Source organism: Podarcis raffonei, chromosome 4 (assembly GCF_027172205.1).
Source record: "Podarcis raffonei isolate rPodRaf1 chromosome 4, rPodRaf1.pri, whole genome shotgun sequence".
NCBI classification, from domain to species: Eukaryota; Metazoa; Chordata; class Lepidosauria; order Squamata; family Lacertidae; genus Podarcis; species Podarcis raffonei.
This window is the reverse complement of record NC_070605.1, coordinates 54,300,561-54,328,001: the sequence shown is the minus strand read 5'-3', so window position 1 is coordinate 54,328,001 and position 27,441 is coordinate 54,300,561. Positions and strand designations below refer to the sequence as shown.

The 27,441-nt window shown below is 40.4% G+C and overlaps 2 protein-coding genes across 4 annotated transcripts in view; one reads left to right on the top strand and one right to left on the bottom strand.

Moving 5' to 3' along the window:
• Positions 1-23,861, top strand: part of RCAN1 (regulator of calcineurin 1) — a 32,443-nt gene extending 8,582 nt beyond the window's left edge. For 2 of the 3 annotated variants that reach the window (XM_053386656.1, XM_053386658.1), the window contains exons 2-4: positions 19,149-19,322; positions 20,998-21,157; positions 22,731-23,861. In XM_053386656.1, coding sequence (XP_053242631.1) covers positions 19,149-19,322; positions 20,998-21,157; positions 22,731-22,909 — 513 coding nt within the window. In that variant the 3' untranslated portion in view covers positions 22,910-23,861. Of the gene's footprint in view, positions 1-16,865; positions 17,092-19,148; positions 19,323-20,997; positions 21,158-22,730 lie in introns of those variants that run through there. The other variant, XM_053386657.1, reaches the window with a different exon arrangement.
• Positions 1-27,441, bottom strand: part of KCNE2 (potassium voltage-gated channel subfamily E regulatory subunit 2) — a 228,927-nt gene that overhangs the window by 120,750 nt on the left and 80,736 nt on the right. The gene's annotated exons all lie outside the window — the stretch shown is intronic.

The following is a 27,441-nucleotide window of genomic DNA, read 5'->3' as shown; positions in this document are numbered from 1 at the left end:
GCAGGAATTCTGCAAACTGTATTCTGCAAAGTGCCAGGCATATTGATATTGCTATTTAAATAGATTTTTTTAAAGCCCACCACTTTAAGCCAATCTTGCTCTTTTGCCCACTGTTCCAGGGTATGCAAATGATGTGAGAAAAATAATGGATTCAATTACAGGTTACATCTGAACATAAGCAGCCAGAGAAATGAGCAGGTAGTATATATGAGTTAGCTAGGAAGATTGTGCAGTTTCCTTTGGTTGGTTGGTTGGTTGGTTGGTTGGTTGGTTAATTAATTAACCACCTTTATCTTCCAAGGATCTTAAGGTTGTGTGCACAGTTCTCCCCCTATTTCATCCTCACAACAACCCTGTGAGGTAGGTTAAACTAAGAGGTGGTGACTGGCCCAAGGTCACCCAGTGAGCTTCATGGCTGAGTGGGGATTTGAACCCTTTCTCTCCCAGATCCTAGTCCAACTCTCAAATCATTACATCACACTGGCTCCCCTGTCATAAAGTGGGTGTTGTAGCTAATACATCTTTATCCAGAAGAATCCATCAATATTGCATCATAAGTTAAAAAAAATCTATTATCTATGTCAGTGGTTCCCAATTGGTGGTCCGTGGACCCCAAGGGGTCTACATAATGCACCCAGGAGGTCCGTGGCATCATTCACATAGCAAAAACTACCATAGAGGTATTAAAAAAAATTAAGTAGGGGGTCCATGGCTTGCTTTTTGAAAGCAGGGGTATGCAGTACTTAGCTAATTGGGAACCACTGATCTAGACAGTATGCACAGTGGTGTTGAGGGAAGACTGTTTTGATGATAAGACCCTTGGGGCAGTGGTTGGTGTTGATCCTGGTAAAAGTAGTGTAAGTTTCAAATTTGGATGTTAATTCAGTACTTAACAAACTCTTACTTATAGAAGAAGTTGCTTGCCATTTTCTAAAATACCTACTCATCCACAGGAAAAGATAAAGTATTGTTTCAAAGCTAATAAATTACAGCACAATCCTAACCATCTCTGCTCAGAAATAGGTCCTTCAGTGGGGCTAGAATTGAGGTCTTAGATTCAGTCATTTGATAATGATTTAGTTACTACTTGCTGAGGTTGGCAGTATCATAGTTATGCAGGTAGTTGATCCTGTGCTTCAGAAAACTAAGCTATACACTGTCCTTTGAAACTAATTTAGTAATTCTGTGATGCAGAATATTTTCAGTCTGAATGTCCCTTGGGAGCTCAAAAGCTTGGTCATTATTTTGTGACAATTAAACTGGTTCTAGTAAAGGTATTGCCCAACTGTGGATTTTAGAGGTTTTTCTTATAGAAAACTTTATTTTTTAATGTTGCTTTTGGTAGTTGCATTTTCAAAGTTTGATTATAAGCTAGGAATTGTTTTTGGGGGAAACATTTAATTTCACTTGTATCCATGTATTCTGTTGCTAGATAAATAAATCAGCAGTTACAAAACACTGGGGGTTTATTAAAGTTTTATTTACACTTCCATGTAAAAAGGGTTCTGAAGCAGCAATTACAATGTTTAACTATATTTTTCAGGAAACCACAATCTTTCAAATATATTTTCCATTAGGTTAGTGAAAGAAGGACAGGAAGAGCAGTTTCAATAAGAACTGTGGTTTTTTATATAGAATTGAATAAGAAACAAAACCAAGTAATTTAAGTCACTCAGATTAATTAACCAACTACATCCATAAATGTAGTTGGAAAAGTAGGTGAAATTTACAGTTGAGATCCTGAAGTTCTTGTGAGTTGCTGCATGAAGTTAACTGTCAGTTGCTTTAAAGACCATTGCCCTGATTGCCTTAGTAATGTTGCATAGTGGCTGATCTGCACTACATGTCAGCACTGAACTGAATATACTTTTATGTTTCCAATAACTGAACTGAAGGCAGCTACAGTATACAGAAAATAGTAATGAATATGTGTAGGTACCAATTGCGGTTTTTGTAGTTTTAAGATATGCCAGTTTGAAGAGGAGCTAATACTTAAGAAAATGACAAATGTGTGGTGTAGCAGCTTGTCCTATCTAATAATTATCAAACGCTGGGTAATTCTGGTATCCTAGTTTATCTTCATTCATTCTGCTTTGTACAAAAGATGGTTCCATATCAAAAAGCCCTGGTATGAGATGAAAAAAGAGTTACAATTTTTGTAAACTGGCCCAACTTTCAGTGATATTTCTTTGTCAGAAAATATAGCTACCGGTATATATTTTCAGAAAATGTCAGAAGATATATATACAGTGGTACCTCGGGTTACATACGCTTCAGGTTACAGACTCCACTAACCCAGAAATAGTACCTCAGGTTAAGAACTTTGCTTCAGGATGAGAACAGAAATCGTGCTCCGGCGGAGCAGCGGCAGCGGGAAGCCCCATTAGCTAAAGTGGTGCTTCAAGTTAAGAACAGTTTCAGGTTAAGAACGGACCTCCGGAACAAATTAAGTACTTAACCTGAGGTACCACTGGAGAGAGAGAGTGTTCAATGGGTTTTTAAAACTGCCTTATTTTTACAATGAAAGGTGGTCTCTAAATTATTTTAAGTAAATATACATGCCAAGATTCCAAATTATTCTTGAAGCAGCTCCCTTAAACAGAAAACAAATCAAGATATAATTGAACAGACGTGAGTTAGTCAGGCCTATGTATCACTTAGATTAATTAAACCCAGTTATAGCAGTAGCAATAAAGATGTCTTATCAAAGCATCTTATTCTGAAGTACATTGATTGTTGTTTTCTGTTTTAAACAGAAGAATCATTATTGTTAAACCGTATCTCATTTAATTTAATACAACCAAGGAGTCAGAAGCAGTGGTCCCTCTCATTTAATCAACTGTTGCGTAGTAGATAACTCATGGTGTTAGGCAGGAGAGGGGCAATTCTCCTATAGACTTTTAAGTTATTGAGGATTCCAAACAACACAGGCGTAGTATCCCATAAGTGCAACTGCACAATGCAATTACAGCTCAGTGCAGCACTGCTTTACATAGCTTGGGAAGCCTTCTGAATAGAATAAAATATAAATAGTAATATCTTTTGAATATTATCCTCTAGTTTAGAATTAGTTTATTCCATTATAGTTTTATTGTGTCCTAGTTAAATTGATTCAATGCTTGTCATGAATCTTGGGGTCATTAAAGAACAATTTTTTTAAAAAAGCAACACCTCTGACTTGACGACCTTTGCCTTTGAAAAGTGGATGGTGGAAAGAATTTTTAAAAGTTTCATTCATGACTTGTAGAGCACTTTGGGACACTTTTCAGCTGTGATGCTTACAGAAGGTCCAGTGCTATGCTTTTTCCATGGAAATTTTCCATTCTGAAAAACATTGCTCATAAACATTTTATTCATATTGCGTAGTCTTGTGTTGCATGAATGAACCCTGGGATCTTGAGAAAACTCTGCTCCTTTTTCAGGCACAGCCTTAAATAGGAGATCAAAAGCTATTGCTATGCATTTATTATGTTAACAGCTTTACTGCATTAACATTAAAAAAATAAAAACAATGAAAGTGAACTGAGGGAGGAAGAGCTACATTGACCACGTCAACTCGCAGGGCTGGGGCCGATGGAGCTCGTTCCTCCACGTGCCAGCCACTGGAAGGAGTCGCTCCATAACTAGCCCGCCAAGGGAAAAACAAGCTGCATTGGCTCGTTCCACCCTTGGTTTGAGGGCCAGAGTGTGATGGCGCCTTCACCCAGAGGTATATTGTGTAGGAAGGCGCCATTGCACTCTGGCCCTCAAACCAGTACTAGGTGATGTATCGATACATCACCCAAACCTAATCAGATGACATTGGTATAATACTGCAAGGTTGCTCTTTTTTACACATCTTAAGTTGGAGGTTCTGAAATGCAGAAAAGTCAGGGCTGGCGCACCCATGAGGCAGGGTGAAGCAGCTGCCGCTAGTTGTATTGGTGCCAGTTTCCCTCACCAAAATTTCACCAGAATCTGCTGTTATCACCTTTGCTTTATGCCACTGTACAACCTAGGCAAGGGATGCTTTGGTGGGGGCATTATAGGGGCACTTCCTGTTTTGCCTCAAGCAGCGAAATGGGATGCGCCACTCCAGAGAATAATCATTAGGTGGTCCACAAAGACCCTAAGCAATTTTCAAGAGGTCTATGGGATAAAAAGTTTGGGAACCATTGTCTGAAATGAAACTCCCTTCCTTGAAGTCTCCAGAGGCAGTGATTGAATCTGTGAATAAATTTAATTTTGTGAGGTACACTGATCTACACCTGGGGATAGCTTTGTTTCTTTATATGCTCATAACTGCTATGCTTAAAAAATGGTTTAAGTTCTATAGGATGAATGAATGAACCTATGAATGAGAAGAAAATTCAGTAAGCAGTCGTGGATCTCATTCTCCCTTGTGCTTGGTAAGCATAGCAATTCTGAAAGAAGGCGATTGTGCCTAGGGTCCATAAAAAGTCAGTAAATTGCGAAGTATACTGTGATGGCAGCAATAGTTTAGTGAATCGGAGGATTTGACCTGTGTTCCCATCTCAAGCTGCATTTATAGCAGATATAAACATGACTACATGTTCTTAAAGGTTTCCTGTGTTTTCCATCCAAAAGGGAGCAGCCTGTGTGAAATGTTTTTCCAGCTTGTCTGGAAACTGGAATATAGCTGTGAATCACTTACGGAAAATGCTATGCATTTTTATTTTTTTTTATTTTTTGTTATCTGGAAACATTGTGACTTTCCATAGTTTTATAATGTAGTACATGTGGTTTAATAAGAAAGGACTGCAGGAAGTTACTGGCCAGTTCTTCAAATTAGTTCATAATCTCCCACCCAAGCACTCTTGGTTGCAACTTCCCATGCTTAATTCTTTCCTCAAATCGGAAACTTTAACGTAAAGAAAAACACTTGCAGATTTTTTTTTAGCCTAGGAAAATAACGTGCAAACTATTTTTAAGAAGGTAAGGGGGAGACTTCTGAAGATGTTTTATAAGCATCTAAAGGTATCTTAATAGTCCATTAACTGCTCTCAAACAAGCTCTTTTTAAAAAATAATAATTAAATATGCAGCTTTAAAAAAATGCATCTTCACCCTCCCTCCTGCCCCAGACTTGCCACTAAAGCAGAAAAATACTCACCAAGTTATCACCAGGGAGGGTGTGTGTGTATGCATATTTTATGGGTTTAGTGTTAGCTTTGGCAAACTTCAATCTGTGTATATGTTTTGGACTGTTTAACATTTTAATGTTTTAAGGTCACATTTGAAAAATACATTTTTCGAATACATCGAAAAACACATGGCTTCCCCCAAAGAATCCGGCGAACTGTAGTTAAGGGTGCTAGGAATTATAGTACTTTGAGATGTAAACTGCAGATCTCAGGATTCTTTGGGGTAATCCATGTGCTTTTATGATATTATGCGGGTGACTTAAGATGAAAACTGTAGTTGTACTCCACCTTGAGTAACCTACAGTTTTAAGTAGGCAAAAGTTAGGTCCAGTCAAAGGTGACTATGGGGTTGCGGCACTCATCTTCCTTTCAGGCCGAGGGAGCCGGCATTTGTCCACAGACAGCTTTCCAGGTCATGTGGCCTGCATGACTGAACCGCTTCTGGTGCCACAGAACACCGTGATGGAAACCAGAGCGCACGGAAACACCCTATTTATCTACTTGCACTGGCGTTCTTTTGAACTGCTAGGTCGGCAGGAGCTGGGACAGAGCAACAGGAGCTCACCCCATTGTGGGAATTCGAATCGCCAACTTTCTCATCGGCAAGCCCAAGAGGCTCGGTGGTTTAGACCACAGCGCCACCCATGTCCCTTTAGATTTAAGTACCAATGTTTCATTTGTTCATTGGTTACATTTGAAAAAGCACATCTAATATGTAGAACAGGTATCTTCAACCTTTTCAGACCCAGGTTTTTTTACCCAAACATGCATATGGAGGACCAATTTCTTAATCTTTTAAGTTTTACCTCATATTTGCATGATATTTGTGCTTCTGTTATGACCCACCTTGGATCAGGCTGCGAACCACTAGTTGGTCCCAACCCACACGTTGAAGACCAGTGGTGTAGGAGATACTATATCTCTACATTCATGGAGCTTTTCCAAAGAAAGCATACTGAGTAAATGTTGTACAAGGCCCCTTGTATCCTGACTCTATTCTGGAAATGAAAGACTTCCTAACTCCTTGTACTACATTCATATTAAAACCTTCCACTGGTATCTAGTGTCTATTCAACAGTAATTCCATGGATCCTGATGGTCCTGAGCCCCAGTAAAGGAATTTCACCTAGTCTGTTGGTTGTGATACCACATTGAAGTTGCACACCACATTGAAGAGGAACAGCTGTCTCTCATACACACACACACACACACACACACACAGAGTAGATCCTCTACTTACAACCACCTCCACTCGCAGACGTTCCAAGTTGCGACCAAGACAAACCTGGAAGTAACCGACAGGTTTGCTGCCGATCGTGCATGTGCAGGAGTGGCAATCACCATTCACACACAACGGCGCCTCTCCCAGTGACCCATTTCACCATAAGGACGGGCCTCCAGAATGGATTGTGGTCATCCACTGTGTGTGTACACACACACACACACACACACACACTTTCCTGTTTTCATACCTCTTCTCCAAGGAATTGATATATAAAAACAAAATGCAGTTTAACTGGGAAGGTGAAGCAGAGCTTGTTTAGTAGATAAAAGTGAGATGTGACAGCCTGGCTTACAGATGAAAGGAATGGATAAAGCTGTGTGTATTGAATACTTCTGCTCTGTTAGGTATCGTACTTTAAGAAGATAAGAATAGCCCTGCATGATCAGGTCAAAAGTCAACCAGATACTTTCATTGTTTTGGAAACATTAAGTTTTGCATTCTTTTTAAAATTGAAAGTCTGTAATTACTCATTTGCACATGAGTAATATGCTTTGTGGGACACGGGTGGTGATGTGGGTTAAACCACAGAGCCTAGGACTTGCCAATCAGAAGGTTGGTGGTTCGAATCCCCACGACGGGGTGAGCTCCCGTTGCTCGGTCCCAGCTCCTGCCAACCTAGCAGTTCGAAAGCACGTCAAAATGCAAAGATAAATAGGTACCGCTCCCGCGGGAAGGTAAACGGCGTTTCCGTGCGCTACTCTGGTTCACTAGAGGCGGCTTAGTCATGCTGGCCACATGACCCGGAAGCTGTACGCCGGCTCCCTCGGCCAATAAAGTGAGATGAGCGCCGCAACCCCAGAGCCGGCCACAACTGGACCTAATGGTCAGGGGTCCCTTTACCCTTTACCTTTAATATGCTCTGTGGTGAAAAGAGAAGATCTGGAAACTTAACAGTAACTTGACTGTCATTACTGTGACTTCATTAGATTAGTATGTACTTAAGATATACTGATAATTGTCTTTCAAAAATCTGCATAAATCTACTGATAAGGTGTGAGACATCCTTTTCTGACAAAGCCATGTATGATAGCAATTGTTAGAAGTCCTAGAACATCTGGCAGGAAAGCGGTCATGTGGGTTTGTTTGCTTTTTGTTCAAAAGGACTTACTGTACTTGGTCCCTTCGGCATGACTTTCCTCTCTGGGAATTTGTTTGTGGTTCCACAGGGCTATGTGTTGATCTCAAATGCTGTTTAATGTCTATATAAAGCTTTTGGTTCTCAGTGGACTATATGTTTAACAAAGAAGCAACTATCTCTGTCCTGAACCAGTGTTTGGATGAGGTCAAGTGGCTGAGGGGAAGTATGTTTAAATTTAATCCAGACAAGACGGAGTGATGCTGATAGGCAGTGCTTGTGATTTGAAGCAGGGTGGATTGCTGTAAATTAAGACTGTTTTAAATCGTTTTGTTTCTATCTACCCTGAATTTGAGCAGATTAGGCGGTCTGTGATTAATGCAGTTTCTGTAACCTTATATTGGGTAATAGCAGTCCTAGATCTGGATCTACTTTTTAAAGAAGCAGACCAGATTTGTTGTTACGGGTCCCGATTTCCATTGTTGACTCATTTCGGAGGCTTTTACTTTATTGGATATGTCAAACTGTCATATGCTGATCTGTGCTACTGTAGTTTTTTAGTCTGATTACTTCATATCTGACAACCTTTGAAGATGACAGAAGCTTCAGGCAGTACAGAACACAAGTGCCTAACTTAAAACAGGTGTTGGAAGGCACAGCTGTATGAAACCTGCTCAGTTTTAACTACCATGGTAATTGACTGTATTGTCTGTGCAATCTGTATGCAAAGTTCAAACAGTAAAAGGCTGGATGAGAGCTTTTACAATGACTGCTTCAGAACAGTAGAGCCCCTCCTATGAGTAGAAATTAGTTGTTTTAATCCAGGGGTAGGCGACCTAAGGTTAAACCCATGGGTTTGACCAGCCCACGAGCCGCCCCCAAACCGAGCTGCCCGCTCGGAGAGTCCCTGCACACTGTGCTAAACTGGCGCAGCGCAGTGCAGGGACTCACTGCCGCGGTGCCGGAAATCGTGTCTGTGCATGCTCAGATGCCAAAAATCACGTCTGTGCAGATGCAGATGCTGGAAATCATAGAATAGAATCATAGAATCATAGAAGAGTTGGAAGAGACCACAAGGGCCATCGAGTCCAACCCCCTGCCAAGCAGGAAACACCATCAGAGCACTCCTGACATATGGTTGTCAAGCCTCTGCTTAAAGACCTCCAAAGAAGGAGACTCCACCACACTCCTTGGCAGCAAATTCCACTGTCGAACAGCTCTTACTGTCAGGAAGTTCTTCCTAATGTTTAGGTGGAATCTTCTTTCTTGTAGTTTGGAACCATTGCTCCGTGTCCGCTTCTCTGGAGCAGCAGAAAACAACCTTTCTCCCTCCTCTATGTGACATCCTTTTATATATTTGAACATGGCTATCATATCACCCCTTAACCTCCTCTTCTCCAGGCTAAACATGCCCAGCTCCCTTAGCCGTTCCTCATAAGGCATCGTTTCCAGGCCTTTGACCATTTTGGTTGCCCTGCTCTGGACACGTTCCAGTTTGTCAGTGTCCTTCTTGAACTGTGGTGCCCAGAACTGGACACAGTACTCCAGGTGAGGTCTGACCAGAATACAGTGGCACTATTACTTCCCTTGATCTAGATGCTATACTCCTATTGATGCAGCCCAGAATTGCATTGGCTTTTTTAGCTGCCGCGTCACACTGTTGGCTCATGTCAAGTTTGTGGTCAACCAAGACTCCTAGATCCTTTTCACATGTATTGCTCTCAAGCCAGGTGTCACCCATCTTGTATTTGTGCCTCTCATTTTTTTTGCCTAAGTGCAATACTTTACATTTCTCCCTGTTAAAATTCATCTTGTTTGTTTTGGCCCAGTTCTCTAATCTGTCAAGGTCGTTTTGAAGTGTAATCCTGTCCTCTGGGGTGTTAGCCACCCCTCCCAGTTTGGTGTCATCTGCAAATTTGATCAGGATGCCCTTGAGTCCATCATCCAAGTCGTTGATAAAGATGTTGAATAAGACCGGGCCCAAGACAGAACCCTGTGGCACCCCACTAGTCACTCTTCTCCAGGATGAAGAGGAACCATTGATGAGCACCCTTTGGGTTCGGTCAGTCAGCCAGTTACAAATCCACTGAGTGGTAGCATAGTCAAGACCGCATTTTACCAGCTTCTTTACAAGAATATCATGGGGCACCTTGTCAAATGCCTTGCTGAAATCAAGGTAGGCTACATCCACTGCGTTCCCTTCATCTACCAGGCTTGTAATTCTGTCAAAAAACGAGATCAGGTTAGTCTGACATGACTTATTTTTCAGAAATCCATGCTGACTATTGGTGATCACAGCATTCCTTTCTAGGTGCTCACAGACTGTTTGCTTAATGATCTGCTCCAGAATCTTCCCTGGTATTGATGTCAGACTGACTGGGCGGTAATTATTTGGGTCCTCTCTTTTCCCCTTTTTGAAAATAGGGACAACATTTGCCCTCCTCCAGTCTGCTGGGACTTCGCCTGTTCTCCAGGAATTCTCAAAGATGACTGCCAGTGGTTCTGAGATCACATCTGCCAGTTCTTTTAATACTCTTGGATGCAGTTCATCTGGCCCTGGAGACTTGAATACATCTAAACTAGCCAAGTATTCTTGTACTATCTCCTTAGTTATTCTGGGCTGTGTTTCCTCTACTGAATCATTTGTTCCAAATTCTTCAGGTCGGGCATTGTTTTCTTTATCGGAGAAGACTGAGGCAAAGAAGGCATTGAGGAGTTCAGCCCTTTCTGTGTCCCCTGTTTGCATTTCACCATCTTCTCCTCTGAGTGACCCCACTGTTTCTTTGTTCTTCCTTTTGCTACGAACATGCCCATAAAAGCCTTTTTTGTTGCTTTTAACCTCTCTAGCAAGCCTGAGTTCATTCTGTGCTTTAGCTTTTCTGACTTTGTGTCTACACGTGCTGGCTATTTGTTTGAATTCCTCTTTGGTGGTTTTCCCCCTTTTCCATTTTTTGTATACATCCTTTTTTTAATCTTAACTCAGTTAAAAGTTCTTTAGATAGCCACCCTAGCTTCTTTAGGCACCTTCCATGTTTCCGTCTCATTGGTATTGCCTGAAGTTGTGCTTTTACTATCTCCCTCTTAACAAACTCCCAGCCATCATGAACTCCCTTTCCTTTTAGTATTACTGTCCATGGGATCTCACCCAGCACTTCCCTAAGTTTTATGAAGTCGGCTTTCTTAAAGTCAAGAAATTGAGTCCTAGTATGCTTGGCTGCTCCTTTCCGCTGTATAGTAAACTTCAGAAGAGCATGATCACTCGCGCCTAATGATCCTTCCACTTCTACCCCACTAACCAGGTCATCAACATTGGTTAGGACCAGATCTAAAATGGCTGTTCCTCTTGTTGCTTCTCCCACTTTCTGGACAATGAAGTTGTCTGCAAGGCCAGTGAGGAATCTGTTTGACCTTATGCTCTTGGCTGAGTTTGACATCCAACAAATATCCGGGTAATTGAAGTCCCCCATTACTACTATCTCCCTTACTTTTGCATGCTTGGCCATCTGTTCCAGGAAGGCATCATCTATGTCCTCCGTTTGGCTTGGGGATCTATAATAAACTCCCACAATGAGGTCACTGTTATTCTTCTCTCCCTTAATTTTGACCCAGATGCTCTCACTTTGGCTTTGAGGTTCTAAATCTTGGATCTCTTCACAGGTATACACATCCCTGACATATAACGCCACTCCTCCTTTCTTGTCTGGTCTGTTTCTCTGAAATAGATTGTATCCCTCCATTATTACATTACAATCGTGGGACTTATCCCACCAGGTTTCAGTGATGCCTATTATGTCATATTTAGTTTGCTGTACCAAGAGCTCAAGCTCATCTTGTTTATTTCCCATACTTTGCGCATTAGTGTACAGACATTGAAGTCCATTAATCATTCCCCCGTGTCTCTTATTTAAGGATTTTTTCCTCCCACCACTAGGTCTGCATGCTGTTTGCTCCATTCGGTCTATGACATTTGGATGATCATCTTCATCAATTGATAGACTCCTACCTTCAGGAGCACTGTCTCCCTCCCCCACATTAGTCAGTTTAAAGCCCTCCTGATGAGGTTTCTGAGATTTTTGGCAAAAACATTCCTCCCAACCGTTGTGAGGTGCAGCCCACAACGGTTGGGAGGAATGTTTTTGCCAAAATCGTGTCTGGGGAGATGGAAGACGCTGGAAATCGTGGCCGTGTGTGCGCGATCCGGCCCATGGAGGGATCTCCGCTGGAGTGAACTGGCCCAGGCGAGGTAAACCTTGCCGACCCCTCTTTTAATCTCTCTCTTCCTCCTCCTCCCAGCCATTGAGCCAGTATCTTCTATTGCCCATACCTAGTTTGGAGATTAGTTACTGTTTTTAGCCGAGATTTCCAAGGGTTGGCTTGTATTTCAAGGCAAACCACTGTTAATCACGTTCCCCACAATTTTCCCTAGAATTGATATTTCAACAATACATAGTAAAACATCAGACTGGTTTCCCCCTGGTTGTATGAGTGGGGAGAATACCTCATGCTCCTCTTTTTTAATACACCAATCAATTAATCTAGAAGTTTTATAATATGTCTTTTGAATATCTTGGAGAAAGCTTACTTTTACTTTGTCACTCTTGCAAGCGATTTTCAGTTCAAAATTTTACAGGCCTGTTCTCTGGATGGCTTTTTAAAAAATGTTTTGTTTTGTTGTTAAACTACTGGCTGTGAAAGAGTTAAATGTTTTTCTTTTTAAATGGTATTCAAAGTTCAGCCCTTACATCTGGAGGTCTGCCTAACCTCCATGAGTTCACCTACCTACAGCCTACACAGTTTCATTCTTTTGTGTCCAGCCTACTCCACTGATAATACCACCCTAGAACTCCTCCTGCTTTCCTTTTTCCCTTTAGCCACCAACAAATGGCCTATGCCTTTCCCCCCTGCAAGCCCTCCTCCTAGGTCCTTTCTTCAGCATTGTGCTAAATGGCGGGTATCCTTGGAGTGCCATTGCCAAAAGAAGGGAGCAAAGGTTATGTAGTACAATGGGATGGTGCAAATTGACCTGTGCATCACCTCCTCTCATTGGGTGTTTATATCCGGGCCATGAAGTGTATCTGGCTGTGCTTCCTGGCAAAGCTGAAGAAAGGAGAAGGATAAACAGAAGCTCCTGTTCTCAGTGCACATGCAGTGTGTGTGCCCTTACATCTGCTATTCCCTTTATTAGTGTACACAGGGGTGGGGTGATTCAGTTTTAAGAATGCTAGGGTTCATCGTAACTTAATCAGAGAATGTTTCCCAATACAGGACTGTGTTCCAGAATATGTGAACAAAGTGTCACTAAGCATATGCATCATTTTTTCTTTCTGCCACTGAATCCTCCCAACACTCCTGTTCAGAGGATAGAATAATGTAGCTTTCACACAGGGCTGAGCCCAGAACCTTTCCTTTAGAAGTTAAACACACACACACACACACACACACATTTTGCTAGCATACCATGCAATCAGAAATGCATTCATCTTCATATAAATCCTCCCTCTCCCATTTTCAGCAGACATTTACCATAGTGCCTTTCCCCCCATAGGCTCCTGACACTTCTTCTTCCCCAGCAAGTTATCCATTCTCTCCCCTGATCCAGTCAGACCACTTCTTTCCTTTCCAGCCACAGCTGCAGAGTTGTCCGCCACCCATTGAGAAGGCAGGAGCTGTTATGTATGCACTTGGATCGCCACCCCTGTTGTGTCTGCCCAGTGACTGAAGGAGGATGGCTAGCAGTGGTGATACTTTATCTTTGAGCCAAGGAGGATGATAACTCTGAAGTGGCCTCCTTTTAGAAATGATGCTGCCACACATCTTACTCTGCCTTGACCCAGTTAACTAGCCAAGAGCATTCATCTCCAAAACACACACAATTTGCATGTTTTGCAGATTGCAAAACCCTGGAGAGGATTTCAGATCTGAAAGAAACGCCTTTGCTTCGCTTAGGAAAATTGCATGCCCTCTAACCACTAGGTTGTAGTACTGACCTCTACTTCCAATGAATATTTACTTAGCATACCTCATAAAATTAATCTTCTTTAAGGGCTGCCACATTACTTCTATATTTTCAAAAAGGAAATGGTCTTGGTGTTTCATTTGTCCCAGTAGCTCTTGATGTAACCTGAAGTCTGTTTTGCACCCAGCGCAATCTAATGTACAGTCATACCTCATGTTGCGTCTTTTCAAGTTACGTCCTGCGGCAACCCGGAAGTACCAGAACAGGTTACTTCCAGCTTTTACCACATGCGCAGAAGTGCTAAATTGCACCGCACACGTGCGCAGACATAGCGCTTCTGGATGCGAACGCTTCAAGTTGCGGATCTCCCTCCGGGACGGATTACGTCCACAACTCAAGGTTCCACTACATGACACATACAGCGCTCAACCTTAAAACTGTTACAAATTTCAGTCTTGAGCTTCTCCATAGCCTCTTGCTTTGTCTGCCCCTTCTCCCCTACTCTCCGGTTTTCAGTTTTTAAAAAACCCAGTCTTGAGTTCTGGGGAATTCACAATCTTACTCAATATTTGGATGCTTTAGTTGGGATCTCCGTCCCTAGCTTTAACTGTCTTGTGTCCTTTTCAAATACTGTTTTTTCTCTCTGCAGTGGAGCAGGAAACTGTAGAAAAGAAGCCATTGAAATAATTCCCCACAAACTGCAATACCAGCTTCTGGTTTCTTAATGTCTTCAGTGACACATTGTTTCACCAAGAAACAAATGTTACTCCTTGCATACTCTTTCATCATTCTTTCATATAAAACTACTTGCTGCTACAAATTCTATTGCTACTAAATTAACTTTTCATAGGTATTCTTCTTGAAAAAGCGAAACAAACATGAACAAAGTATAACATGTTTTTTAAAATATCCTTACCAAATATACTTAGTAAGTAGCAGGATAATTTTATTAATTAAAATTTGTTGCTTTTCTCTTCCACATAGAAAGCACGTAGCAGTGATGACCATTTAGAAAGAAATTCACAAGGGTATTAAATTATATTATTACTGGAGCCAAATGATGTTCACAATTCAGTGAGTGAGATTTCAAGGTACCCAAAACTTTTGCTCAGGGTGAATATTGAAGGAAACAATAAAGGGAAAGATTTTTTGAGAACATGATGTAGTCTTTAAGTCATGTCCACTGTTTGTTTCAGTCTTTAAATGGTAATAGGAAGCCCATACAGACTCTGTACGGTTACCTCTTATTGGTAGCAGTGAGAAATTCCCATTTTAATATGACTTCTTGTTCTCCTGTTCAGTACACTTGATCAAGTGCATTTTGATTGTGATCATCATTTAATAAAAGTAAAAGCTGAAGTTACTTGAGGAAGAACAGGAATCAAAAATGTTTTGTGAAAAGCATGGATTAGCATGTGATGTGAGTATATAGATGTCAAGTGACATCTTTGAGGCTGAATGACAGAAAGTGAAGGGGGATAAAAGTAAATTATGAAAATCTGATTTTACTACTTTTAGGATAAAGGCTTGATTTCTCCTTCCTGTACCATACCTTCATGTTAGTCCCTTACCATTTTGCAATACTTCAAGCTTGCATAAGTTGGAAAGTTTATGATGGGGAGGAGGGCGGGGAAGGAATTTCAAAGGGCACTCTTTTTTTTTTAATCTATTCGGGTTTCTGCTTTGTACTCAAGAACTGTGAGGTGTAGGCTTGCCTATCTAAAGTGGATCTATTTGCCTCCAGAGTCAACAAGAAACCTGTTTTTCAATAGGCACGTGTACCTATTGCCATTTGGAGTGGATGTTTTAAGAATTGCCCAGGAGCCTCATGTCTGTATTCCCACCTCTACTGCTCCTGGGCACACGTGATCAAGATCAGAAAGGTTTGGGTAATCTTAATCCTCCCATAGTGCCCTAGCAGGTTGTGGTTTCCCAAGCTGATAGACATGAGAATTGTTTCCCCTTTCAGGCCACAGTTCACTGTAGATACTCTGCAACAAGACCCAGCTCATATATTTGACTTAGTGTAAGAATATTGGGTACAGTGGTTAACTTGGTAGTCAAACAAATTGGCTCCCAAATGTCGCAAACCCGGAAGTGAGTGTTCCAGTTTGCGAAAGTTTTCTGGAAGCCGAATGTCCCACGCGGCTTCTGTGGCTTCCGATTGAGTGCAGGAAGCTCCTGCAGCCAATCAGAAGCCATGCCTTCATTTTCGAACCATTCTGGGAGTCGAATGGCCTCCTGGAATGGAGTAATTTGAGAACCAAGGTACCATGGTAGCACTGTACTTGGCTCAGAGGCAGTTTTATGGTAGTGTGACCAGTTCAGTCACACTGGGCACTGGGTTGTAAGACGCGTCAAAACAATGCTGTAGAATGGAGTGCAAGAAGTTGTTGGGGGGCGGGGGTAGCATTGCACAGGATGCCACTGAAGTTGTTAGTGGCCCAGTATCCTATTTTCAATTCAGAGTAGGATACAGATAACTCACATTTTACACACAGTTATCTTGTGCACATTCAGCTTTAAAGAAAGAAAGAAAGAAAGAAAGAAAGAAAGAAAGAAAGAAAGAAAGAAAGAGGGAACATCCACGCTGGCAATCCCACCCACCCCTGACCCCAATGTGTTTTTGACTGTACATAAATTTGGGCTTTATGTGCTATTCCTGGAACATAACCCCTGTGTAAGCTGAGAGTCACCTGCATATGAAAAATAAATTAGTAAACAGTGCTTAAAAAATCACACTTTTCCTTTGAGGGTTGTTTTTGGAAAGGAGAAGTGGAAGAACGTAACAGACCTCAAAGGGAAATGGATTCTTCCAGCATTTGAAACATTTTGTGTGATACAGGAACACCTCAAAGAGGCTTTCTTCAGCCTTCATTAAAGAATTCAGTTAACTCTGGAAAGTACAAGCCTGAAGTCCTATACACACTTGGGAGTAAGTCCCGTTTAGTCCAGAGGGACCTGGTTCTGGGTAAACATCGGGAGGATTGAGTTTCACCGTGACTAAGATTTAGTATGCTTTCCAAAACTTTGCAATGTTTTCTGCCAGCTAATTGCTGTTTATTGCACTAAACCTTGGTCCTCAAACAGTAACTTTTTCCATCTTAAAGTGGGTTGTCCCATTCAAGTGAAGAGCATGTTGTCTGAGTGCTAAATGGAATTACTACCAATGGAAACTATGCTGCAAGAGGAGTTGATAAAGCAGCTGCCTATGCAAACTTCAGCTGTTTTTTCCATTCTCCAGAGCAAAGTTAATTAGCATAGGGAAACTGACTAATGTGCTTACGTCACCTCTTTCCAGTTGAAGCTTATATTTTGTCCCTGACTGCCTGAAAGCATGCGGCAGGACTTTGTTCAGGAATTTGCTGTCGCATACAGGATGCTCTGAAACCTTTTTCCCCCCTTCTTTTTTTCTTTTTTTGGTTGAGGGGCTGGACTTGGTCCTTTTTATAAACTCTCACTCTACAGTACAAAACTGCTTCTTCAAAAAAGGACTTTTTGGTGATCTTGTACTGAGCTCTTAGCATTCTTTAAGAGAGCAGAAGATGCATTTTAGGAACTTTGATTACATTTTTGGCTCCTTAATTGCTTGCGTTCCTGACAACAAGGTTTTCAATCAACCAGAAATTAGGGTAAGGCTTTGTAGATTTTTGTTTCTGGTGAGGAATATAGTTACTGAAAAAATGTAGGTGTGTTCAAATGACTGACTAGGTTAGGTCTTGATATGGCAATGTCAAAATAATCCCAAACTGCAGAAGCTAGTGTCCATTTGTGTTTCTGTATGCTTTATAAATTCTTACAATAATGCCTTAAGATTATGCTAGGGTTGTAGCTCAGTGGCAGAGTACATGCTTGGCATTCAAAAGCTCCCAGGTTCAATCACCAGCATCTCAAGGTAAAGACAGGAGAGACCTCTTTCTGAACCAGTGGAGAGCTGTTGCCGGCCAGTGTTGAAAATACTGGGCTAGATGGACTAATGAACTGATTTAGGCAGCTTCCTATTTCCTGTGGGGTAATTTGTATGATCCTTTAAGTACTTTTGTGTTAACTGTCTACAAATCCTCAATACTTCTAACTGTAAGTGTGAACTTTTAAATATTCTTCTAGTTTAAATAATTTAGCTTTACTGTTTACAATTTCATCCAGCTTTTCATTTGTGAAAGTAAGGTGGAGGGGAAGTAGCAGGGGGTGGGAACTGGGTTTGGAACTTTGAACAGGGCTCACTGTAACTTGTTCAAAAGTCCAGTGCCTGGCTTTTTTTTTTTTTGCTTTTGCTTTTTGCAAGACTATACCAAAACCTCAAAATGCTAATCACAAAAGCCTAGTTGTAAGTAGAATGAAAACACATTCTCTGTACTCTTTAAGAGAAGTAGCTCAGTTTTGGGCTGACAACTTTCTGTACAAAGTTGTATAGTATTCCCATGTGTTACATACTTGTTTGAAAGTTTAAAGAAATAATGTTTCGTTATCTCCTTCATGCAAAACCTGTTATAGACTTGTGACTTAACTGAACCCAGCAAGTTCAGTATTCTGTGATTCCCATACAAGTTATAATAGGCAAAAGAAACTGTAGTCAGTTCCTGTTAATGGCTTGTGAAACAGGAAATTATAACATACATAAATGCTCAGCTAATGTGATTAAGAACTATTGTCTCCTCCTCAAACTCCACTCCTAGTTTCCTTATTCTCAATATTAAATGGCAGACACCTCTGTGAATGATGCATAAATAAATTTGAGTTGGTCAGTTGCCTGAAAGTTTCAGTAACACATGCGCTAAGCATGCATCACTACGGTATGGAGCTGTCAGCTGGTGGCGGATTTGCCACACCTGAAGTTCCACAGATTATTTGTTATTTGGGGTCAGAAACAATTGTCTTTTTTCAGACTTTCTGGGTTTTTTGTTTTTTGTTTAAATGCAAACTAGATAACCACCACATCTGTATCTCCACTATTTCTTCATCCAGCCACAGCCTCCCCCCCACACACTGGTTCTGTATGTTTCTTAAATTTTGAAGCACTCTGGATTGGAAACGTGCATCTATGCGTTCACGCTTGCTAAATAGGGTCACACATTGTTTTTAGCAGCTGCATGGTAGTTTCAGCTAGTGTAGATTTTCCTGGCATCATGGTGAAAACGAAGGCTGACACATTCACTTCATGTACATTGTTAAAGATACAGAACCAGTCAGGAAAAAGACTATATTCAAAGGCATGATTCCTATTAATACATATTAATTGATACTGATTCTCATCAACCTAGCAAAGGGTTTGTGTTTTGTTGGGTTTATTGCATGGTACAGTGATGACTTGTTGCTTAAAGCCATTAGGGCTTACCTCTTGAATTCTACCTTTTGGTTATCAGGCTGATTGCACATATCCTTGAGTGAAATAGCTGGAATGGAAACATTTTAACCCACATAACTGAATTGCAGTTTGAGTATCAAGCTCCCTGCAAATAGAGGTGTGGCACTGGCAGAAGAGAAAAAGCTATATAGTATACTATCCCCCAGAGCCCCAAAGTTGCAAAAAACCCCAAAAGTTCCCTTGTGTATTTGTTTAGGTCCAGGGACACACATTCCCCACAGGGAGGGGAGGGAGTACTTGGTTGTTGCTTTGCACTGAAATAATTTTTAATGGTTTATGCAATACAAGATAGCTTTTTAACAAAATATTCCATTTGTCTTTCAGGCAAGATTTGAAGCACTCTTTAGAACATATGACAAAGATGTCACATTTCAGTATTTTAAAAGTTTTAAAAGAGTACGGATAAACTTCAGCGACCCTTTGTCAGCAGCTGACGTTAAAATTCAGTTACACAAGAAAGAATTTCTTGGAAAGGAATTGAAATTGTATTTTGCTCAGGTAAGACAGAGAAACCTACTTGGTAAACATTTAATTGCATTGTTGCCAGTTTCATTTCACATCCTTCCTCCAGTGAACTCTTGAGTAAAGCATTCTCGCCCCACAACAACCCTGTGCAGTAGGGTGGGTTGAATGAAAGTGATCCACCTATTGAGCTTCAGAGCTAAGCAGGGCTGTTATGCAAACTCAAAAATTACAATATGTTACAGAATCTTTTCATAAACCACCTGTCTTTCATAGAACTACTTTGCAGTGATCTGAGCAGTTGAATTGTGACGCCTGCTATTTTTGATGTGTTCTTAAAGTACCGCTTCCAAGAAAGGATGACATCACACATTCCAGTACCATTTTCATTTTCACTAAGGCTCTAATGATACGGATTTGCTTAGGCAGTTTTCTGGTCACCACTTTACAGCTAAGCTGTTAGGAGATCTGGCATTTGCTCTACTTCTTTAATGGTATTGAAGTGTTCTGTTATAAGACACAGTCCTTAAGGATTGCTTCTTTTGATCATGTCACTGACAGACACTGTGGAACCTCATGAGCGGAGATATGAGGAATAACTATATTTTATGTATGATTTCCCAAATCATTTGTATTGAAAGAGGACAAGCTTTTATTTTCTATCTTGTGTTATTTGAAAGTGCAACCAGATAAGCTTTCTCAGAGATTTCTAAAGAAAATCATGGAAGCTGAAGTGGGATTAATCTGAATGTCCATTTCAGACACATTTTATTATTATGTATATTAAAAAAAACCTCAACAAAAAAGAGTGAGATCATTGAGCAGATTAGTTAGTTATGGAATCTGGGTGGCATACAACAAATTTGTAACTACAATTTCTGTACAATTTTTTTACAAAATAATATATAAAAACATTAGAAAGTGCATGAATACAATAAGATATCAGTAAGAGAAAAGTTGTGAATTGTGAAGGTCACATACAAGCTAGAAATTGTGACTTTTTCTTTTTAAAATACATGTAAGCTGTAACTAGAAGAGGATTCCCAGGTATTTGCAAGTATCTAGAAGGAAGAGACTTAGAAAGAAGGGAATCTGATCTATACATGTGTATACTCACTATCTTGTGATAGTCTGTTAAGTTCAAAATGCTTCATTAGAAGCAGCCTTTATTCTGCTCTTGAATTCTTCTTCTAGTTAAGACAGCCTTGTAAATGAGCTCACAAATGTTTCTGGCCTCCCATTTGTTTTACTAGCCTACACTCCCACGCTGGCTACAAGGGAAGATTTTTAAGGTTCCCTGCAGCCAGTATGGAAATGCAGCAGGCTGAGGGACAGAGTGATCCATCCTCCCAGGAATCATAAGATTATATCTTAAAGACCAAATTTCAGTATCATTTTATTTTTTATCTTTTGGGTTGTTGTTTAAAATGTTCTATCATTATCTCTATATACCAGGTGGGTGCAGAAAGTTCCTGGTTTCATCAACCTAATATTGTCAGCCCAGTGGATTGGATCCACACTTAGTCATGCTTAGAGCAGACCATTGAAATCAGAGGGACAGATTATTTTAAGCATAACTGACTCTGGATCCAATCCACTGTTCTGTCTAATACCATTACATACCTCTGCCATGAGCACGACATACTTGTATTCCATGCATGTGCTTTTAAAAAATCAAAGTAAAAAATAAAAATCTGTTTCATCTCTCCAGACTTTGCATATTGGAAGTTCACGCTTAGCACCACCAGATCCAGAAAAACAATTTCTGATTTCACCTCCATCTTCTCCCCCTGTTGGTTGGACTCAGTCTGATGATGCTACACCTGCCATTAACTATGATCTTTTATATGCGATCTCCAAACTAGGACCAGGTAAGAGGCATGTATGCCTAAAGTGTAATGGCTCAAGTTAATTTTCCTTTTATTGTTGATTTACTGTAATGGGTGTGGCCGCATAAGAATTGAACTTATTCACTATAACACCTGTGATCTGAATTGAGAGTTGTTAGGAGACCTCTATTGTCTTCACAGAATTACCGTATTTTTTGCTCTATAAGACTCACTTTTTCCCTCCTAAAAAGTAAGGGGAAATGTGTGTGCGTCTGATGGAGCGAATGCAGGCTGCGCAGCTATCCCAGAAGCCAGAACAGCAAAAGGGATTGCTGCTTTCACTGTACAGCGATCCCTCTTGCTGTTCTATCTTCTGAGATTCAGAATATTTTTTTTCTTGTTTTCCTCCTCCAAAAACTAGGTGCGTCTTGTGGTCTGGTGCGTCTTATAGAGCGAAAAATACGGTAGTTTTCAGAAACGTTTCACAATTCCTCTTCACAGAGAGCTCTGGGAATTGTAGCTCTGTCAGGGAAAAAGCTGTATTCTGACAACTCTCAGCACCCTTAACAAACTACAGCTCTCAATATCCTTTGGCAGAAGGCATGACTTCTGTATGGTGTGAATGTGGCCTTCACTCCTTCAGCAGCCCGCTTAGTTTCTACAGTAGGTACAAACATAACACATGGAATGAATGCTTCATCCCTCTTCCACCAGCCCCCACACTCACTTGCATAGAATTCCTTCTTGCCTATGGTTGCCGGGCAAGTGTTTTAATGCAAGGCTGATCTTGCAGAGAGGCTTAGTAAGAACAATTGCACAGCCTCTATTATGGTCATATTAAGCTACAATTAATGGACAAGTGTGGCCTGCAACAAAATGTTGCAGTGCAGATTGCCCCCTTGCAGGCTTCCAGCCAGCCATTCCCTCTCCCCACATTTTCCATTTCCCTTAACCATGAAACATGCAGTATTTTATTACTATTCTGCGTGTGTCAGTCCTTATTGGATTATGTGGTGTTTTTTGAACCTTCAGGATTTCTCTCTCTCTAAAGGCCTTTGTAATTTTGCAAATGTCAGGGTTCCCCTGAGTCAGGCCACACACTTTCTGTGTGAGTGCTGCCATTTTGACCACATAGAGATTGTCACTCATCTCTGAACATTGCAGATAGAGGGGATGATACTGGGGGAACCTAAACCAGCTGAAGTTTATAAATTTGCTGATAGTATATATGTTGATTCTGCATTACATTTGCTTGTTAATCATAACTTTCACTTGCTGAAGAAGCAAAATTTGAAAAGGAGAATAAAACACCCCATAGCTCCCCAGGATGTGAGAAACTATTGCTGATTTATGAGTTCATAACTGGAAGTTGAGGGGTAGCAATCAGGATTAAAAAGGGGTAATCCATGATCATGTTATCCCACTGTTTAAAAATAAACAGTGAGGTGCTCCATGTGACTGCTCTGAAGATCTGGGAAGAGGAGCAGGGAAAGGAGCTCTAATGCCTCCCTTTCCTCACCACAACACAGAGCTATTAATTCTACTGGGGGAAATGTACAAGTATTTTATATCTACAGTTGTCTTACCACTGTTGCTATTTTTAAAAACATTTTAGGGGACCAGTATGAACTTCATGCTGCAACAGAAACTACTCCCAGTGTTGTTGTCCACGTGTGTGACACGAACGAAGAACGTGAGGCAGAAGCAGAGAGAAAAGACGCCAAGAAAGCAAAACCCAAACCAAAAATTATTCAAACCAGAAGGCCAGACTATACTCCTTCTTACCAAAGTTGAACTACGTAGAGCTTTGAAATGTTCCAAACTTGCATGCTCAAGGGAGACATTGAGGAAATGACGTCATAAATCTGATGACATTAGAGGTGGAAGCAGCAATTCTAACATACAGATGTTTTAAGAAAGGGAATGTCTTCATTTGTTTGTTTTAATGCTGCACGTTGGCTGACAAGACCAATCCCAAAATGAACTTCTGAATGGTTGTCCTGGAGAATGATTAAATAGTGGCATTGGGGCAAAAAGCATGTACTGTTGTGCTTTAGGGCTATTTTCAGATACTCCAGACTTCTGTTACAAAGCAGCTGAGGATGCCTTCCCTATTTATGTATGTCCCTGATAAAGTCCTCCAATTCATAAGTTAGCATGGTTGCCATTCTAAAATACACTCACTGATAAATACACTCCATTGGAATCAGTAGGGCATACAAATAAGTATGTTAGAGATTGCAGCTTGTATATGACTTATGGTGGTAAAGAGATGATTTTAATGCAAAAGGGTGATGTCCAACATTAGTCATAACCCAAGTTGACCCATTGAAATCAGTGGACTTGATGTGTCTACTCTGAGTATGACTAACATTGAATATTAACCACAGTAAGATATATTTAATCATTTTTCCTATTAGATTTTGTGCATGCCTGTAAAACTTGAGAAGTTTAACTTCCTCTGCATTTTCCAGTTTTACATTATCCCAAATACTGATTTCTCAGTTTTCCTTCTGAATTATGTTTGCATTGGCATTCATTTTTCAGTGGGGACAGATTTTTAGTGAAGTTATGTGCAATATCCCCTTTTAATGTTAACTGCCAATGCATGGTTTATCTAGAAAACCTATAAAACACTTGTGCACATTTTAAGTGGGTTGACAATTTTAAATTATTCTAAATGACATTATTTAATATTGATTTAAAATACCTTGAATTCTTTACCGATCTGAAGTACAAGATAAAGCTGATACTGTGTTGTTACAGTTCACAACTGAGAGAGAATATAAGCTTGCCCTAGCCACAAACTTGTAAATTTATAACTGTTGGTGTTTAAATGTTGTTAATGGTGCTTGAGCACATCTAGTGTGAAAACAAATGTGAAATGTGGCATTTGCGAAGGTTGGAGTGCCTTTTTCTCATGAATTCCTGGGAGGATTGTTGCACTAGCTGTAAGATTATTTAATTTTTTAATTGGCAGTAGATAGTTATATCAAATATTTTCTGCTAAAGCATCATCAAGTAAGATGTGTTATATTTCCCATTGTTTGATGCAGAGCCACAATGCTTTTTCTTCTCTTTTTAGTGCTTTGTGTCTGAGCAGCAATTTATTAGCTACAGCTAAAAGTCTAGCGGTAAATGGTGTTCAAGCTTTTTTTGTACCATATTTACAAGCAAAATTTACTGCACAGTGACATCCCACGTCAAGTATTTCTAGGAGTTTTCTTTTAGAATGGATTATTGAAATGAATTTTAAAAGGCTTTTAAAAATAAACATTTCACAATTTGTGATGTCTAAGCAAAGGTGTTTTCTCTGTTTGTTTGTTTTCCTAATATGAGGGATTTCATGCTGCTTGTACATTTCTAGAAACTATAAGAAGCTGGATATTTCCATACAGATGTCAGTGGGAGCTCTGTTTTAAGAGAACCTGTTCTGTCAGAGAAATTTTAATGAGAGGTTTTTCACTATGAGGTGTACCATCCTTCTCGGAACAGATGTAGCCGGGATAGTATAAATAGCTTGATTAAGTCAGCAGTACAGAGTGTACTGTATTTGTAATATTCCAGCTTTGCCCAAGATGTGTGTTTTTAAAAACTATGAAGTCCATTCAATACAAGTACAAATGAAACAACAGTATGTATTTGTTTTCTTTCAAAGGGCAACCAAAAAGCTCCAGTATGTCATGCTGCAGATCTTGATTGTATTACCGCCTTTTTCTTATACTGTATAAACTGCTCCTGTATTTGTAAATGTTTTAAATACCCACTCTACAGACCAGTTAAGCTGGACGACTATTTAAGGTTATTTAAACGTACAAGGTCATTAGGGCTTAATTTTCTTTATGTTGCAATCCTGCAAATAGGGCTCCTTCAGTGCCATTGATATCAACGATTTAAGCTGTCTAACTCTATAGGGAGAGCTGCAGTCCTTAGTCCCATTGAACCCAAATGGGACTAAATCAGGTATGTCAGCTGGACTGCTTTATGGAGTTTACCTACACCAGGCATGGCCAAACTTGGCCCTCCAGATGTTTTGGGACTACAACTCCCATCATCCCTAGCTAACAGGACCAGTGGTCAGGGATGATGGGAGTTGTAGTCCCAAAACAGCTGGAGGGCCAAGTTTGGCTATGCCTGATCCTACACTGATGAACTACTACCTAATTGTCATGTATTAAATACAGAATGTAAACAAGACAAACACAGTATGCTATCTGCTTATAAAACCAGTCCTCCTTATGACATGCAGCCCTTGGAAAATACTTCACTGTGGCAAGATGTGATATTGTACATTGCAACAAGAGAGGAATGGCAGGCAGGGAGAATGCTCTTGTGCTCAAGTCCTGCTTCTGGGTATCCCACAGGCATCTGGTTGGCCACTGTGGAAACAGGGTGCTAGACTAGAGGGGCCACTGGCCTGATCCAACAGGCTCATCTTATGTGTTAGCCAATGCCCCACTCATCCTGTCTCATGTCAGTTCATTCAGCTGGCATACAGGCCTTGCTATTGAAAGAAGGCAGGCTATGTGGTTTGCTGTAGCCTTATTCACTTTAGATAGCCCAGGATGGACCAGAGCAACAGCTGAGCTACTGTAGTGCATTCTTTATCTAAATATCTGTGGTCCTCCAGCTGTTGTTGGATGACAGCTCCCATCATTCCTCATCATTGGCCAAGCTGGCTGATGGGAAGACCACCTCTTCCCCTTGCCTGACTTGTTACCAGCATGCCTGCACATGGCAAAACTTTCTGATGATCCTTCCTCTTGTTGCTGTACATGGATACAGCTTTTGATTGGAATTTTGTAATCGACTAATACTTCTGAACCTAGCAGGGCTCCTTTGCATCCCACCTAATTTTCTTTAATGATAATGAGAAAACACATAGAGGTGTGGTTTCTAGTGTTGCGTCTAAGATGCCGCATGAAGCAAATGGACATTCGGAGGCTTGGTGAACTTAAGTAGGCTGAAATATTACACAAGTTTAGTTGGTGTGTAAATGAGCAGTATTGAACAGAAGTGCTCCTGGGTCATGGAGAGTGGGGACTAGGGAGTTCCAGGAATTGCCCATGCTTGCATCTTAATTTAATTACTACTTATTGCTATGAACACACCTTTTTAGCACAAGTTTATTATTTGCAGTACTTTTTTATGACAGCTTTTTTTAAAAAATGTGCACAATTTTGTCCATATTTAAATAGACATATTTTTATATCAAATGCAATAAATTCAAAAGGAATGATGGTATGAATTGGTTGCAGCTCATGGTAAATAGGACACATGTTCAGAGTCATGTAAAATTTAAAATATCTGCACCCCAATTTTCTAGTTTACAAGTAAAATATTTGAAATGTTAGCAGCAAAGTCCTTGCATTTGAGTGGAACATTCCAGCCCTTGCCTTTCATTTCAGATCCTTTCTTTGCTTGTTTCATTTGCATTGATAAAAAGGTTATGAAGGGAGTTCATGATTCTTACAAAATAAATGCTCAGAGTATATATTATCTTTCCAAATTTTTTGGTTTGTTTGTGTTAACCAGTAGAGCAGGAAACTCAGCAGTCACAGAAATAACCATATAAAATGCCACGTATGCATAGAAATCCAACCTAGCCTATTTATTTTTATTGCTCCTGTGGGTGAAATGGGGTCTGCTTGAGATAGCCAATGTTATATGTTTTGTTCAATTGTTATGGGCAAATGTGCATAGAGACTTTCATACTTTATAATATAAATTCTACAAAAAGGCATGTGTTTGTGTTGTGTTTATTATTAAATCTCCCGAATCAGAAACCGGAAAGAAAAAAACTAGATGCTTAACTTTGATTCTTCTATTCAAAATGACGAGTCTGAAAACTTGTTAGTAGAGATACTTCCCTTGTCCTGCAGGTGGAGCTAAATATCCAGGAATATAACACTGATTTGATTTTATTTTTTTGAGGATAGTGATGATAAGCTAGAGGCTTTGTTCCACCAAGAATATTTAATAAGAACCTGATCAAGAGCAACTTGTTTTATCAATACCCTTTAAAAACGTTACCTCTATAGCAACAAAAAAAGCTGAAAAACACTGCAAATATTCAAGTTGTCCCAGCATATTGCATAATAAGTTCTTCAGAAAGCAGGGGTGTAACGTGGGTTGTTGGCACTCGTGGTGGGGCCAGTGTTGAACTGGACAGTGGCCAGTCCCTTCACTGGCCAGCGTCTAATCAAGGGAGTCTCTTCTTGCAAACTAGCCCAAACCTGGGAGCAGAGATAAGGCAGAGAAATGTGAAGCCAGGAGCGCCACTGTGTCACCTCACTCTCCTGTCCTTGCGGCAAGGCATTCTGGGC